Source organism: Dacryopinax primogenitus (genome assembly GCF_000292625.1).
Source record: "Dacryopinax primogenitus strain DJM-731 SS1 chromosome Unknown DACRYscaffold_4, whole genome shotgun sequence".
Classification (NCBI taxonomy): domain Eukaryota; kingdom Fungi; phylum Basidiomycota; class Dacrymycetes; order Dacrymycetales; family Dacrymycetaceae; genus Dacryopinax; species Dacryopinax primogenitus.
Genome location: NW_024467201.1, coordinates 987677 through 1004514, shown reverse-complemented (window position 1 = coordinate 1004514; position 16838 = coordinate 987677). Strand labels below are relative to the sequence as shown.

At 53.7% G+C, this 16838-nt stretch overlaps 5 protein-coding genes across 5 annotated transcripts; 2 read left to right on the top strand and 3 right to left on the bottom strand.

The window, feature by feature from the left end:
• Positions 1 to 2408: 2408 nt before the first annotated feature.
• Positions 2409 to 5559, bottom strand: DACRYDRAFT_20879 (glycosyltransferase family 22 protein). Its single transcript, XM_040772120.1, has 5 exons — positions 5270 to 5559; positions 5108 to 5212; positions 4914 to 5056; positions 4033 to 4863; positions 2409 to 3717 (listed from the first exon to the last, which is right to left on the bottom strand). The coding sequence occupies exons 1-5, from the start codon at positions 5531 to 5533 to the stop codon at positions 3381 to 3383; spliced, it is 1680 nt and encodes a 559-aa protein (XP_040631203.1). The 5' UTR covers positions 5534 to 5559; the 3' UTR covers positions 2409 to 3380.
• Positions 5560 to 6147: 588 nt separating this feature from the next.
• DACRYDRAFT_105370 (uncharacterized protein) lies at positions 6148 to 8216 on the top strand (the record flags this gene model as incomplete). Its single annotated transcript, XM_040768083.1, has 2 exons — positions 6148 to 6516; positions 6564 to 8216. 2 exons carry the CDS (start codon positions 6148 to 6150, stop codon positions 8214 to 8216), a joined length of 2022 nt encoding a protein of 673 aa, XP_040631202.1.
• Positions 8217 to 8474: 258 nt separating this feature from the next.
• Positions 8475 to 9558, bottom strand: DACRYDRAFT_105369 (uncharacterized protein; the record flags this gene model as incomplete). Its single annotated transcript, XM_040768082.1, has 5 exons — positions 8475 to 8785; positions 8864 to 8971; positions 9104 to 9289; positions 9366 to 9464; positions 9522 to 9558. 5 exons carry the CDS (start codon positions 9556 to 9558, stop codon positions 8475 to 8477), a joined length of 741 nt encoding a protein of 246 aa, XP_040631201.1.
• Positions 9559 to 12798: 3240 nt separating this feature from the next.
• On the top strand, positions 12799 to 13227 carry DACRYDRAFT_93662 (uncharacterized protein; the record flags this gene model as incomplete). The annotated part of the gene is made up of 2 exons (XM_040777175.1): positions 12799 to 13074; positions 13128 to 13227. The coding sequence occupies 2 exons, from the start codon at positions 12799 to 12801 to the stop codon at positions 13224 to 13226; spliced, it is 375 nt and encodes a 124-aa protein (XP_040631200.1).
• Positions 13228 to 13581: 354 nt separating this feature from the next.
• On the bottom strand, positions 13582 to 13884 carry DACRYDRAFT_48318 (uncharacterized protein; the record flags this gene model as incomplete). Its single annotated transcript, XM_040774823.1, has 1 exon — positions 13582 to 13884. A coding segment is annotated over one exon (303 nt), but the record flags the coding sequence as incomplete, so codon positions are not given.
• Positions 13885 to 16838: the final 2954 nt, after the last annotated feature.

Sequence of the window (16838 nt, the reverse complement as noted above, 5' to 3'; positions counted from 1 at the left end):
TCAGCACGCAAAGAACAGAGGTCAGTTATGTGGCCATGCCAACCAACAAAGGAAAGCCACAGAAATCTCGCCACAAAACCAATCCCCACATCATCATGCCGTCTTTACCCAGCACAGCACCCCCGGCCACCGATCGGTCGTGCGCACAACAAAAACCGCGTAAACAATAAGAGGCCACAACCATATCAGGTTGCTTGCCGCTCGACATCGCACCTTGCTGGCGACCATCCAACCCCGAGGACACATGGAACACAAACCCCAGAAAAAAATGAAACAATAAACAGCGCAGCAAGGGAGAAATATCGCTGGAGAACGCTTCCAACAGGTGACTGACAGGATTGATCCCGCGCCATCAATCGAGTTCGCAACAACAAAGGGCAAGTCACCGCAGGCTTACCTCTAGCACATCCACCACGCCCAGGATCATCACTTTCCTCTTTCGCTCGCTCAGGAACGCGAGTTCGGGCGCGACGCCGACAGGGCCGTTTGCACCTCCGCGCTCGCCCGCGGGCGGAGCGAGGAGGCACGCCGAGATATCGACAAGCACGCCATGTCCGGCGTGGGCAACAACGATCGTACCCAAATCACACGCGCTACCGAGGTACCTTCCCCAAACATGAGTGGCTTCGCCCTATCGTGATGTTCCAGAAGACCGGACTGACCATCCTGCGATGCGAACTTTGCGTCCATGCAACGTGTTCGCGTCTGTCGTGAGCCGTGAGAGCAGCACCGGGATTGCACTCTCCGTCTCTTGCGGCATTGTCACCCGCGTTGGGGATATACAAGTTATGTTCCGGTATCTAATGACATCGTATCAGCATAAGCGGTGTGATGGTCAGATGTTTACATACCTGATTATAGACGATGTGTTGCTAATCTGGGAATGGCTGCGTGATGCGTCACGGGGAGCCTAGCCGGAATGTCATCGGATAACTGTTCGGATTGACGTACGGGGATGCTCGGTCGGCCGAGGCAGACCCAAGGACACGGCTGCGGAAAGTTGATAGTTTGTATAATGCGTCTATGTCAAAGAGAGCACTCAAGGATTGACCAAGGGAAGCTCAAGGGAAACTCAAGGGGCCGGTCAAGGGAAAGGGGCAGCGTGGTTCCAATATACCCGCCGAAGCCGGCATCAGAGTAAGTTTCATTCAATCGCACGCGCCGTGGCGGAGATAGGACTTTATACACCGCGTCCCCCGATAGAAGGCTGTGCTGTCCGCAACCAAACCCAGATCGCGGGATCAAGCGACAAGTCATTTTGCCTCCGCCCGACTTGTTTACCGAACTCAGTTGCCGCCGGCTTGCGGTCCGCACCCTGATCCACCAGGATCACTTCGCACAAGGCGAACTTGTTCTTCGCTCCTGCTCTTCTTCTCATGACTTGCTGTGGGGCAGAGTGCATATTCCGCAGCTCCATTAGGTCGCCTGTAGCATCTGCTTCTACACCAGTCGCGCCTATCACAACGCCGAGTTGATGCACGCCCTCAATTAACATATGGTACTATCCAGGGGTCTGACCCAGACTGCGATACGCTACAATCGCTCACTTTCTCGCACATCGCCACGTCTTCCCCTTCCACCGGTCGGCGGGTACCTTCTCCCTTGCCGGTGGGACATACCTCGCATCTTCCTCTTGGTCATATACGGACGATGCCTGCCCGCAAGCCTTTTCCGTGATGTATTTCTCGAGTAGATCTTCGCACCGCGGAGTGGCCAAAATCACGCCAACGTGTAGCAGACGCATCGTCCTATTGAGGGTTCAATTTCTGTACCGACGGCAGCCGAGGTGCTCACCCTGAAAGGGGCGATGAAGCATGTTGAGAAACTCGTTCAAGGCAAGAGTTCTAAGGGTGCACAGTGCCTATCGTCGAACGATATCTGGCCAAGCCCAATTGGTAACCAGCCCGATAGTAGAACACTCATTCTAAGGTATAACGTCATGGGTGCGGTGCTCCGGAGATGAAATGATGAATGAAGAAGGCTTGATATGACTACCACCAAGCTCTGACCGGGACCATGGACGAGGAATGCCGGCACAGAAAACAGGGCAGCTCGGTCAACCGAGCATTTTTCACATTGTCGTATGATTCACCTTGACCCTAAGCAAGTGTCCGGCCACTGCGAAGCCTAGATCGACATCTTCAAGAGAGGATTCACGAGGTCAGGCCGTGATCGCGTCAGCGTGTTGCGAATCAGCCCTTGCCTGAAGCGGGAGGGTACGTAAAATAGGCAAAGAGAGTATCCGTCAAGAGGCGGAGATCCGGGGTCACAGATAGTGCAGCTGAATGTTTGGATGGGGGTAGAGTTGAGTTGTCATGTTCATCCCCCTGGCCGTCATACCAGGCAGCCAATCCGCGAGAAGAAATGACGTTGATGTCGGATTAGAAGCTGGTTAATCAGGGACTTCACAAGCCATTGTCGACCCACAGTGAGATTGCAAAAGGGTCTGGAGGCGCTCGAGGGTTTGGCTGACTTGATGATAATGGGCGGCAATTACCCTTTTTGTGGTTCATGACCGAGGTTGCCATGTGGAATCCCCGCTAGTACCGAAAAAGATGACGGTCCCAGTCGATACGCCAAGGGTCTTAGACTCCTGCTGGGCTAATCAGGATGCGAAGAATAAGGCGGATTCGTCTGCGGTTCTTGCGTTATCGCGGAAGAACCACGCTTGAACAACATTTGAAAGTCTACTTCAACGCTTTGCCGGTCAACACAGCACGTACGGTTCGCTTGCAAGGTACAGCGGCGTTGTATAGTATCAGACGACCCAGTCAGCGGATTCTCCGTTCAAGCCAATCCCCGCGTTGTTCTGAGTAGAAGAGGGGGAGGAAAAACAAGAAGCGCAAGGAAAACTCCGGAAGGATGAGAGAGGCCGAGATTCGTAGCGAGGATGGCGCGGAATTATTCCGTAAATCCATTAGCTGCGGTTCGCCCGATGGATGGCAATGCAGTGAGATCGCGTCCCCGTCCCTCCCCATGACTCATCACCGGAGAATCCGGGGTGACTTAATTTATTGACGGATGGTGAACCTATCAGGAACAGAGAGTTGTCGAAAGTCAAACAGAGTCCCCGCGGGATGCGAAGCAGGGATCACTTCCAGAAGCCGTGCACAGCATGAAATCCGCCAGCGACTCAGACGCTGGGAAATGATGTCGACCATAACAGCACAAACCACCGTGGAACTTTGGAAGGCGCATTTCCAAATTGAAATCCAGATACCCCATGTGAAGCAGAGCAGCTCCAAGAGACGTTGCCACGTAAAGACTTCGCGTTTTCAACCATTCAGTTGCAGTTGCGTGACAAAACGTTCCGATATAACCAGTCGGTCCGCATGGAACAGAGCGATTGCAAACAATCAAGCACTTCGATCTATAATCACCTAAGTCGGCATCCACTGCCATACCTTCACACCACCACGTCGGCGGGGATCCTCTTCCCAGCCGTTTGTCGTTACCCACGCCTCTCGATATCCTTTTTCCGCCAATGTATTTCGCACATTGGGGTCTTCAATCAGGGCACCAAATGCTACCAAATGAGATGGCCACGTGTGGGTCCAGTTCTGAATCCATGGCATACCAGGCGGTGACGTGGGCATTGGTGATGGTGGAAATGTTGGATCTACCATCATAGGGAATCGCTCAGAAAGGTATACCACTGGTGCATCGTAAAAGACATCCGCTTGGTCTTGATAGGAGGCGAGTTCGCCTGGTGATAATCTGTATCGGGAAAGACGTCAGCATGATTGAGCTAATGTTGACGAAATATTCGGATCCGATCCAGCTGGCATCGGACGACGTGCCAAGACACCTGCATCACATATTCTCGGGCGGGATTGTTAAAGCGGACACCGAGTGATAAATGTAGCCAATAGTGACCCAAGAAAGCAGGTTGACCGTACAACGGCTCTCACGGATGCGAGTGCGCAGCTCATACAAACCCTGAATGACGTCTCATACGCCCATGCAAGATTGTCTGAAGTTGGGTGCAAAGAGGCACAATGCCGAAACAGTGGGAAGAACAAAGAGGCTTACCCGATTGGAGGTTCGCACCCTAGTGCCCACATGTTTCCCTCAAGTTGTTCCCGATGCAGATATGACTGCCAAGGGGTCGAATGGCAGGGCATCAGGAAGCCAACACTGCGGAGGTTGGCCAGATCGAGAGACCGAAGGTAGAACATGACGCTAATCTGCGCGCGTCCATGCCAACGGAGTAAGTACACCCCCAGAGGAAGAGTTAACAGAAGGAAAGTAATATGTCGTGTTGAGATGTGCAGTGTATTCTTCGGTATTTCCGGCGTCCCATGGCCGACTTTCTTCTGCACCATTCTGGTGTTCAGATCGACCACGGATTTCGAAACCAGAAGTAGTAATTCTGGCAGCAATGGGTGCAGGAATCTCCATTCCTTGTGTCCGGCCAAGCTGTACATAAACATCGTCCAGCCGACAAGACCGCAAAGTCTTCGGGATGCGCTGTCGCCGTTGCGAAAGAGAATGATCCATGTGGTGTGAATGGCGAACGGTGTGGCAGTGTTCAGCAGAAGGGGAAGTGCTTGGGTGACATAAAAGTGCCAAGTGTTCTGACCGTAGAAGAGGGATATCGGATTAGCAGAGAAGAAGTTATGCACCAGGAAAGTTACGGGTGTAAAAGTTAGTTGGCGATAGTAGGCTGAGTCAATGCCGACCAGCAGAAGCAAGGTTATAGAACCAATTACGACGGTGTCCGTCAAGAGGGGAAATATGGGCCGTCTGATACGTATAGTGTCGTAACAGATAAGTGAGAACATCCACAACCACATGATGCTTGAAGTGGGCCGTATCGCGACGGAGAGTCCGGCCAGGCAAAGAGCGATACGGAACCGGGCCCTGACGAGGTCGATGAGCTACTTTCAAGACAGGCAAAACATCCCCCATACCTGACGTCATGATGTAGGCAATCTTCCGCGGCCAGTGCCGGCCAGTAAAAGAGACCGGCGGCAGCTAGACTCGTTTCGGTCGAATTGGACAATGTTCGAGTCAGAGAGAGCAGGTTAAACACTGAAGTGAGGGAAAGAAACAGCTGTTCCAATCAATTGCAAGCCTCATGTCTGTGTCTATTTGGAAAACCTACCGCTGCATTCCCATACTGGGGCCCATAGAGTCGGACCGCAAGTTTGTAAGTATAGTAATCCGCAAATGCGGCAATACAGCCTTGAACCAGCTTAGGTAGAACGATCTAAACAAGTGCGAGCGCGTCAAAGCAAGTCATTTCCCGCTGAAACCTCCGGCTCACGAGAAGGAAAGTGTTATCAAGACTTGTTATCCTTAGGAGCCAGTAGACCGGCACAAATAGAGCTGGATAGACGAAACTCCTCAGCGGCGGTCGGATAGTCCACTCCCAAGTCAGAGCGCCAAAGCCGTATACCGCCTGATGTGCGGGCTCCAGTGACTGAAAGTACTCATCCGGTTGGAATAACGTGCACGTCAATAGTGAGAGAGTAGCTCTAATGGCGATACAGAGCAGAAATAGCCATGTTCCCCCAGAAATGACCGGCATTCGCCTTGTGCCGGCGCAGGACAACGAGAGTAGCGCGAAAGAAGAGTTGAAAAGAGCACCGCCACTAACACCGGTACCTAACACATGTCCGATGGCCTAAATGCAGTTCCTCGACTGAGTTGCTATCGATAAATTAAACTCTCCTCCTATGCTCATTGCTGCCTAGACTCCTTTACTCATCTACAACGCCAGGAGGCCTCGACACGTTTGCAAGCCTACGCAAGCTACCAGCATTCCCGTGGAGACGAAATGACGGGTCCTGCGCAGTCAACTGGTGCCCTCGCACCTGATATGCATGGTCAAACGGTAGACCCTATTTATAGACTGTGGTGCGCCCCCATCTATGAGTGCAATTGCCCTACTAGAGTGCTCATTCTATTTAGAAGCGACACAGAGGGATGATATGCAAGATGTTTCTGCCCATGATGGTTGTAGGGGATGTGTAAGACACTGCGGGTCAGTTGCGCCCGCTGCGCAGCGGGTTGGTCGAGGCCGTCAGGACGGGACAAGCCGTTTATTACTTCTACACGCTCCACGCGGCCTCGGAAGGCGCAGTGCCCTGCGCAGGACGCCAATCTCCATTCTCAAAAGCCGTTCCTCTCGCTCTCTCCACCATGATCGTCAACGATCAACACCAACAACCAGACAAGCGTTCTCTCCTCGACGAGAACGACACCGACAGCGTCATGTCTAAACAATCGACCGTTGAGGACGGCCTACCCGTCTATGCGCCTGTTGACCCCAACTCGGAAATGAAGGGGAAGGAAACCCCTGCTCCTCAGTCTAACCGCGGGAGGAAGATCAAACGTGCCATCAAGTTCTGTCTCTGCGCTCTCCTTGCGTACCACCTCTACCACTTCGTTCACCACAGGTTCGACGGTCCGCCCAGGTTCGGCTTCTGGCATGGAAACGACCATGACGAGATGACGGACAGCAAAGATGTGACGGATGAGTGGGTGAACGGGAGGTACAACTTCGCACATGTAAGTTCTCCGCCATACCAATCAGACTCTCGCTCATTGTCGAACAGATGGATTACAATCTTGCCACGGCTGAGGATACGAACGTGGACATCTGGACTATGGACGAGGTGTTCCCTGTGCCTCCCGACCACCCGGACATGCCCCATCCTCCCGAGATGCCTGACAATCCTGACATGCCGCCGATGCCGCCTCACTCGCCCCATATGCCTGACGAGCCAGACCACCCAGCTCCGCCCCGTCACCCTTCTCCTCCCCATCACCCTCCTCCACCGCGTCATCATCCTCCTCCCCACCCTCCCCACCATCATGTCACGGTCGAGTGTCTCTCTACCGAGGGCGAGAGTACTGCATTGACCATGCAGTTGCCCTTTACGCCGAGCGATGACGGCTATCTTCCTGCCGGTGCGGTTGTGGACCTAGGGAATGCAGGCCTGGATTGGACTGAGCCCGTCTCGTTCAACCTGTCCACCTCGCTGCGCCGGCTCGTTGTTGCCTCGCATGGTCCTGTCGCTGGTAGTGTCCACCTCCACACCGATTCCAGTCTGAGCGATACCGTAACCTACAACGTCACTGTGTCCGATCCGTCTGTGGTCAAGATCTGCAAGCTCCTGCACGAGGATGTCTTCTTCGGTGTTGCCGTCGTGGCGCCGCATGAGCGCGTACACCCCGTCCCGCGGGCGAAGATCGATGTCTGGTTCCCGAGCGAGGCGGATATCAACGCTTTCACCAGTCACACTGGTGTATTCCACCACGACGTTGATGATCTGTCCGGCGTACAATTTGGCAAGTTCCAGCTCGGTGCGAGCAACGCTGCCCTCCACGTCGACACGGTCAATGCGAAAGTCGCAGTGCTCAAGACGGTCAACGCCGCGATCGATGTGGGAACCGTGTCCGGCAAGCTCGTTGTACTCACGACGAACAACGGAAGGATTACTGGTGTGGTGCCCAATGCTACAGCTGTCATCGCTGCTACTAAGAACGCGCCTATCACCTTGAACGCGACCGTTTGGAGCACCGCCGATGGCGAGACCTCCGTCCCAGAGTCGTACCATGCTGTGGGCTGCCACCAGCACAAAGAGGAAAAAGCGAACACTTGGGCTAGCTGGTTTACCCGTGAGGCGAGGCGTGAGCGCCGCGCACGTCGCAAGGCTCGTAAGGCCGTGAGGAAGGCGGGCAAGCACTGGCATGGGCACGGGCACGGGCACGCTGCGGTCGCTGAAGACGAGGAGCCGCATGACCCTCATGGACCTCACGGCCCGCACCACAAGGGTGACGGCAAGGGAGTCCTCGTGGCTACCAGCACGAACGGACACATTGACGTCCATGCTTGGCTGAAGAGCAACACCACGGGAGTGTTCAGCGTCGTCGCCAAGAGCTCTAACACCCAAGTTGAAGTGGGCGTACTTGACCAGCCGGTCAACAGTACTCTCTCCCTCACCGCGACGAGCACCAATGGACGGATTGGCGTCGGCCTGCACCCTGCGTTCGAAGGCGAGTTCATCGCTAGGACCACCAATGGGAAGTCAGAGCTGATCGAAACGCCCAACGTCAACGACCCTGCGGGGTTGCACAGGGTCAGGCACATCACCGTCAGCCGCTTCGCGAACATATTGACGGGCTCCGCATTTTGGGGCGAGAAGAAGAAACGTGGTTCTGCGGTGCTGAGCACCACCAATGCCGGTGTTCAGCTTGCCATCTAATGCTTGCTCATACCCAGCATCTGATGTATTTTGTCGATCTTTGACAGTTTGTAACGGGTAAGTATTTCGTTTCGTTAGCTTGTACCAGAATCATTAAATGTATGCGCTTCAAAAATATATGAAATCATAATTTCATATATTGTCCATTGTCAAAGCCACAGCTATGATGCTGGAGACGGATCAGCAGCATCCTTGAGAACACTCAAAGGTATCACTAGGAGGACGAGGCCTTGTAGAGAAAAAACAAACGGGGTTATCTTAGACCTGTGCAACGCCTGGATGCCCTTGCGTCGCCTGCGTCATCGGTGTTCCCATCATTGGCATCCCTCCAACCCCGCTCATCTGGGTGCCTGGCGTGGCTGCAGCGGGATACCCCATCTGCGGATTCCCCGCCGCCATAGGTGCACCGGCATAGTGCGTCGGTTGAGTCATCGGCATCATCCCGCCCGAAGCGACCTTGTCAGAGGGCGCAGGAGTGTAGTCAGCCATGGAGGACATCCAGATAGCTCCGCCTGAAGGAGTGTGATAGACAAGCGCGGTGATGAGAAGGATCCAGAAGAGGGCGAACACTGTTTTTTCATCAGCTAAGAATTGAAAGAGGAGGTATAGGACATAGACGGGCTGCAAAGGAGACGAAAGTCACGTACAGATGATCCAGTTGAGCCATGCGAGTGCCTCAATAGCTTGTGATTGCTGACAGACAGATTGAGCTTCGGAGGCGGAGCGTAGGTAATACGAAAGGTATTCGACATCCACTGTTATGCATCATCCAAATGATCGCCGGTGTTAGCCTTCGAGTACGAACGGTAGAAGAAGACGCACAGGAATCACTAGAACAGTCCAATCCCTGCAGCTCGTTTGTAGAATACCCTGCCGAAGCTGCATACGAGGGTATATTAACGGCATGCAGGGAAGAGGAGAGGGAGGGAGGGACTCGCCTAACCACAAGACCCAGATGACACCATTCCAACCAAGCTCAACAGACGTCCAAGAGGGCAGCGCATTGCGACGGAGACGGTCAAGCACCAGAACGGGGATGAGCACGACGAGAGTGATGACGGACACCGCTAAAGCTGCACATACATGCGCGTCAAAGTATCAAAGCAGCTATTAGCCCACACGATAATCGCAAGAGAGGGGAAGACGCACACAACTGGGCATATTGGCGGGTCACATGATACTTGTTCGCTAGTGCTACGGTATTGGCAGAGATTCCCAGCAAGCAGATGGTGAATACGAGCACGAAAGCTGATTCATGACGAGAATGTCAGTGTGCCGATCTGGGGGGGAATAGAGGGCGTCTACCATGCAGGATGAGACGAGCGAGGGCGTAAATGCGCATTTTATCAGCCTAGGTTTGCTTTGAACGCGACTTGTCAAGGTGGGGAGGCGAGCAATACACAGAAAAGAGCGCTGGGCAAAGACTGGCGAACTTGGCGCCTTTTTCTACTCGTGTGCATGGCGCTAAAAGGCACTGCTCGTTGTTCCCCCGGAAAACCAGGCACATCACCGAAAGTTACCGAACGTTCACGAATCCATTGTTTACCGATGATCGTGATCGTCACACATCGAGTCAGTCATATCGTGATCCGCCTGGGCGGCAAAGTGAAATCCGGGGTGAAATCCGAAGGCAATACTACAAATGTTAGAAGCAGGCGCCCTGATGAATGAAGAGAAGCAACAGAAAACGGCACATTTGAAACAGAAGCATGAACAGACCCTGAGCAACGGCAATTGACTCTCTCCTGGTTCTCACCCTCCATTCTCTCGCAGTGCGAGAGAATGGTATACTCAAACTCATCCCTCTTCGCCAAATCTTGGAGTGTGGATCAAACTATTTCAAACTCCCCAGCATGTTCACCCCTCATTATCGTCTTCCCCTTTTGTTCGGCTAAGATGTGTCCATATTTGAGCATCCCCATCTGGTATCTGAAAACAATCTCTTGTGATTGAATCATAACAGGCGCAGCATCTGGTTCTTCCGAAGTAGGCCGGGTCTAAAAACCACTTTCACACGAACAGCAGCTTTCTGCCCTTGACCGCGTTCCGTTTGATGAATATGACTGACGAGGGAGTGGGCATTCTCCTCGCCCAGCAACCGTATAGGTTTCGGGCGCAATAACAGCCCTTTCCCAAAATCGTGAATATTGTTCCAAAGCTTTCCGAGTGCACTAGACGAACTCCCTTTTTGCACAGGGATTGGATTCAGTAATAATTGACAGTCCCGCATTAGTTAGTTTGAGGACCAACTAGCGGTAACCGGCCGGTTTCCCCACTCATGGTTCCAGGGCTGTACATAGATCGTTTGTCCCTTCAGGCAAAACCCTGCCTGAGGAGATCCACAATTCCAATCAACAGTACGCCACGTACCAATCAAACAAACCCTGCCAAACACGGGGATGAGCCGCATCGAACCTTCTTACAGAGAGCACGTGAGCACCGTCACTGACGAAAGGAGCTGCGTACGCAGCCCTACTGATGGACCGTCCCTTGCGGCTCTCCGCATGCCTGGTGCGCCTGCTATGCTGAACTTTACGTACCCACACTGGATCCTGCTATAACTGTCTCTGGATTGCAATTCTGAATGCCCTGATGGATTGGACGGAATGAGTCTATGAAAGGGACGAACCTCGATGGAAGAAGGTCGAGGGGGCTCGCCTGATGGGCTTTGCTCTCCGTGAATCTAACCTGATCCCCATCTGGAGCGCACTGGAATGCAGGCCTGGTGGAGTGTGCTCTCACTGAGAAACTGCTCCCAACTTGTTGGCTTAGTCGATTTGTCTGTGACTACGGAGAAGGCGTGTTACGTTCCCAACCTTTGCTTCGTTTTGTTATGACAGACACTCTCGCGCGTTCCTGCTCCACTCTTCTTCTCTCCTACCCCGTTTCTGGTCAAGCGCATCTCATATACTCTCCTCACTCTCGTGCGTGTGCTATCCCTTCTACCCTCCTCCCCACTTTCAATAACCACCAGGGCTCTTAGCCCGTCCACTCCTTTCCCCTACCTCCTACCTCCTCTGCGCTAGCGCGTTCCTTTTCCACCTCCGCATTCTCACAAGGTCGACGGCCCACAATGGCCCCTGCTGAGCCGATACCTGCCACACCTACTGGCCCCGTCATCGCCCTTACGACTGCTGACGCGGTGTCCTCGCCACCTCCAAGAATTCCTCCTCCCCCGGCACCCAGTACCGCTCCCGTCTCCTACTACTCAGACAATGACAGTACGCCCTCAAGTTCCCTGACAGTCGCTACTCCCACTGGCAGGTTGCGAGACTCTTCTCTCTCCCCTGCCGGGGCACGTGCCCTGGGTGCCGCCCTCGGCACTGTGGTCGGCCTCGGCCTTCTCATCATATGTTTCCTCACGATCTATCTCTGCTGTCGGAGACGCGCCCGTGCGGCCGCCGCCGGCGCGGGGGTGTACCGTAATTCGTCCTTCTGCGCTGGGCCTTCTTATGCCAACTTTGGACCGATGCCCGGCATAGACAGTGCCGCGACGAGCAAAGAGGCCTTCGCGCAGTATCAGGCTCGCAGGAGCTCTGGTACCGCGGAGATGCAGATGAGCGAACTGGACCTCGCCCACGCTATGCCAAGAAGGCCGGAGAGCGCCATCACGTACGACCCTACCGTCCCCGGCACACCTGTCTCGCATGCACCAAGCGAGAGGATTGGCCCGGTGGATTGGAAGGTGAAGGTGGAGCAGAGGGATGTCAAGGCAGTCAAGGCGGGAACTCCGGTAAAGGCAATTGTCGCGCCTGTATTGACCACCTCCCTGGAGGCGATCAGGCAGCCACCTGTAGCATATCGTCCCAATCAGCCTCCCGCAGAACAACAGAGGCGAGCGCAAGAGTCCAGACAACCATCACCACCAAAGCAGACCATAACCTCCCCAGCCTCCGCAGGCTCCTCCCTTCGCTCCCCGTCCACAACGAACAGTACCAGTTCTTCCCCTGAAACGCGACTCTCGCACACATCTGTTCCCACCCCACCGACTTCGCCGCTCTTCGGCCCGGACGCGCGAAAGTCTGCCCAAGGCGAGCGACCGAAACTCAGGATCATCACCGCAATTGTGGGCGATGGAGAGTCCGAGGTGCAGGTTCCACAGGTGGCCATTGAACCCCTCAGACTGCCAGCTGCAACTCGGCCCAAGAAGCCGGACTATGCAAGACTATTGTTTGCCGCCGGGGTAGCTGCAGGGGGATCAAGTACTTCGCTGGTTACTACCGCGACCACAACTGGTGCGGTGGAAGACTTCTTCGCCCCTGCGTCGTCCCCAAAACACGCGGAGCCTGAGCCTGAGCACAAACACCCTCCAGCTAGGCAGAGGTCCGTTCCACCGCCAGCGATCGTGATTACTTCTCCTCAAGTGGAATGGGAGGGTGAGGAGCTGTCTCCAACCCTAGAAGGTGAATACGAAGACGAAGGCTACGGATCAGACGAGCAGGATCAGGGGGATTATTCCAACCGGGATGAGGATGATATTGGGGATATTGATGACGAGGATGTTTCTGGGGGATACTCACCGACCCATGTTCAAATAACACTTTCCCGTGCTATTGCGGTCGACCTACATCTGCCCATGCATATGTCACCGACTATACCGGGACTCCCGTCCGGCTTCCCCAGCAGTGTCTCCTTCAAATCCAGTGCTTCCAATGCTTCCATGCACACGGCTTCGCCCACTCAAGGACTACCTATGCAATTCGCCAGCCGTCGGGAGCTGACGAGTCCAACAGGCTTTCCACAGAGTCCCTGTGAAAGCGAAGCAGACTTCGATTCCGATTGCGAGCGCGAAACCGGGGCGACGGATGCGTGCAGCTTCTCCCCCGTCCTGGGACATCCTACTACGCAGCATTCACCAGTTGCTAAGGCGAATGCAACCTTCAGGATACTGGAACTGGACCAGGGGGGGAGTCCGCTACCGAAGCGTCCGCAGACAGCGGAGGAGAGGCTGAAGGGCCTTGGAATCGGCAGCGTGCGATTACCCACGATCACTGTCACAGAATGGGCTGAGGAGGAAGGGCTGATGCGACTCTGATCCATGCATACTGGAAGCGAGCGGCTGGGGATAGAGCAATAGAAGTGTTATATCCCGCACTTGTGTTTTTGTCTTGTTCGTCACTTCGACATCTGGGATCTTTGTATGCGCGGCATATTTGTTTTTGCCCCTTCGGCCGCCTACCGTTGCTGTATTATTAGATACATGGACAGATATAACAATAAATGACGTCGTTGGATGAGATGACTGAAAAGAACTCTCATTCATCGTTACTTGTACATATGAGGAATTGCGCTATTGAAACAATTGTGTGATGAATCAAACCTGAGCAAGAAGATTATGAGATGGGAAGAGGAATGGGAATATTTGCTAGTCTTCGTCCATAGGTATGTCGGGCTGTTCCGGCTCATCTGGCTCCTGCTCGGATTCTGTTCCACTTGTCGAATCCTCCCCATCGTCCTGATAGGCAGCCCAGACCGAGTCACCCTCCAGTGGGTCTTCAATAACTTGCTCGAACAAGTCGCGAGCTTGATCACGCATATCTGTGACACGTTTGACGTTCTCTGGGTCCAACCATTCTGGCGGGTCCGCGTAACTGAGACGACCGATGCCGAGAAGAAACGCGTGCGTGACCCCGTTTACGACTTTGGAATTCTGCAGTTTCTGCTGGAGCTCGTCCGTGAGCCCGATGTGATGGAACAAAGTCAGACAAAGCTGTAACGTGTGCAAAAGGCTGAACTAATGATGAATGTGAGAATATATGCGCAAGAATGTCTACGCACGTAGTTTGTCGCTGTGGAGATTCAATGATGCTTTCGTTCTCATCCCACAGGACCATGGATTGTAGCCGGAGGCACGAGACGAGAGAGGGGATGACGCATCGACATTCCCGAAGAAGTTGAAGCGTATCGGGATGTGCAATTGATAGGGACGTTATGGCGCAGATAGACGCTTGCATCGTTCCATGGGCTTGCTCGAAGGTCGCGTTCGGTTGAGGCTTTAGGAGGAAGTTACATAACATATCAATCAGTGGCATAGATCCATAGTCGGTTCGTCGATCGACGCCAGTGCCAGCTTTTTCAGCAAATGCGAGCATGGAACGACATAAGGGAACATCTGTACAGCGTCAGAAGACCTCACAGAGACAAACACGGGAGCCTACGGCAACTAAAGAGGTACATTAATCGAGACGAACGCTCGACAACCCATGGAGGTTGAGTTGGATCCAGCAGGGTGGCGACAAAGCTCGTAGATGAGGGAAATATTCCCAGCCTAGAAAACGGTCAGCAGCATCCTAGAGAATTGTGGAAAACCTCACTTGGGCACGTCGTCTTCACTGACCCTAGCAGCAAGCGTCTCTATGAGCGTCAAACATGTCTCGGCGACGGCTCTGCGCTCGACATCTGCCTCCCGCATCTTTGCAGGTTGCATATGCAATGTCACGCACTCCCTCAGCGCTACCAAGAGCGTGGGGGCAGAATCTGGTGACTCAGAAGGCACAGCAAGAAGAGCTTGGCGAAAAGCAGGGATTTGGTAACTGATGAATGCTAGTAGGTCAAAGCAGAGGGAAATCGGCCTGATCTAAATATGGTGAGCCGGTCGAGCGTGAGCATGTATGTCAATCAGCTCACCAGTGCCAAGTGGCAGAATAGAGCCGCAAGTCGACTCAGTCCTTGTCCAACTGTGCTAAGCTCCTCCGAGGCACCATCTTCTCGCACAGCACCTTCCGAATGGTCCATGCCAAAACCGGCAAACACGTCGGCGCAAACCTGACTATATTGTTTGACTGCATGTTCCGGCGTGTCTTCGCACAGCTTCACTGTTAGTAAGAGTTGTATTGTCAATGGCGGCGGCTCATTAGACTCGTCGGAAGAGTAGAGTAGTGAGCGATGTTTGAAGGCAGCATGGTGTAGCTTCAATATCCGTCAGCATACTACGCAAGGTGCAAAGGGTGGAAAGAACCAACCTCTTCTCGCCAATTGATACTGTCCTCAGGAGGTCCAAAGAAAGAGTCTTCTTCAGTATCGTTCTTTCCCTCTTCTTTTGACACAGAGGCATTATCTGCATCCAGCATTGGTATGTCCCCGAAGTCCACGGGCACACTTTCTTCGACCGGTTGATCATCCTGAGCTTGCAGGGTCTCTCCTACAGGTGAGAAGGATTCCTCCTGCGATGCTCCTCCCCATCCGCTTGTGTTCTCCTTCCCTTTCCCTTTAGCCGGACTCGTACCGTTCACCTGCCCCCTAGTTCGGGTAAGCGCAGGTTTCGGCGTAGGCGCAAACGAGTTCTCAAATCCTGTAAATACAGCTTTCTTGCTCAGAAGGGTAGGTTGAACAGGGGACGAAGGCGGTCTTGAACGAGGAACTTGTCGAGCTGGTGTTCTGGACGGCGTCTGTCCTGGATATAATGAATTGGGATGCAACTGCGACTGTGGGGGACGATTCCACGCAGGTTTCTTGGCTGTCGTATGGAACTCATGTTGCTGTCATCCACGTGAACTACAGTGCATATATGCTATGAAACGGAGCAAAACTGACCTGGAACTTAATCTGCGACTGTAATCCGTCTATGGTTCGCTTCATCTCCTGTTCCCTGCCTTCGATAGCTTTGGAAAGCGCCTCCTTTTCCTCCTTCAGCTTGTTCATAGCTTCCAGGTTCGCTCTCGTTTGCTACATTCATGAATCAGCCCCTATCACAGCATAATTGCAGCATGATCCTTATACCTGTTCCATGAGCCTCCTAACGTTTGATACCTCTCCCATATTCGCATACCCCAATTCTTGTGCTTTGGTCTTCTCGGCCAAAAGTGTCTCGTTCCGTCTCCTTAACTACGTTTTCATCAGAAATGTTCTCTTCAACAAACAGACGACGCATACCTCAACTAACTGAGCCTTCAGCGCTTGAAGCTCCTCAGCCCACTTCGGCGGGGGTTGCCCTTCTTCAGCTCCATCTGTCCCTGCTCTGGAAGCCACACCAACAGGGCTCACAGCAGTCTGGCTCGAACTTCCTCTCCTTCCCTCTCCTGCTCTGCCCACATCGACCGGAGTCGTGGGACGCACGGATGATGTTCTCCCCTCCTGAACAGGTGGGAGAATAGCAGCCTGTGCTAAAGGGGAAGGGTGCTGTATGTTCTGCCCGAGAGTGCTGGAGTTACTCCGTCCAATTGGTGGTCTGAAAGGAGGACGAGCATTGAGCTGCCTTCCCGCCTGATGGGAATACTCCGACCCATTCGGCAGTCTTCCGTTCCCAGCCTGAGGAGGTCGAGCATATGTTTGAGTAGGAGCTTGCGAGCCAGCAGGACCATTGCTGTTCTGCCCAACCTTGATAGATCCAGTGACCGTATACCTCCCACTGCTGTCAACCGAGATCTCCGGAAGCTCATCGTCTTCGTTTAGCGTGCGGTAGGCGTTGGGCTTAAACTTTTTTGGAGGAGGCGGTCGGATACTCGTAGGTCGAGAGATAGGTCGCTGCCCAGGCATGTGTGAGTGGGATGTCGAGGGGGCATTATAGGGCTGTTGAGGTGGATATGTACGCCCTGTATGAGGAAGAGTCGGAGGGGGTTGAGACGGAGGTTGAGAGGGCAGCCGTTGCTGAGAATGTAGCGGCAGTTGGGACAAGGTCAGGTT

Excerpts from the sequence above, each read along its gene's own strand:
- DACRYDRAFT_20879 (XM_040772120.1), bottom strand. The coding sequence starts at position 5,533 with ATGCCGGTCATTTCTGGGGGAACATGGCTATTTCTGCTCTGTATCGCC. Across the intron at positions 5,213-5,269 it reads TTGATAACACTTTCCTTCTC|ATCGTTCTACCTAAGCTGGT; the intron begins GTGAGCCGGAGG and ends GCACTTGTTTAG. Across the intron at positions 3,718-4,032 it reads GGGTGCGAACCTCCAATCGG|ATTATCACCAGGCGAACTCG; the intron begins GTAAGCCTCTTT and ends TTCCCGATACAG.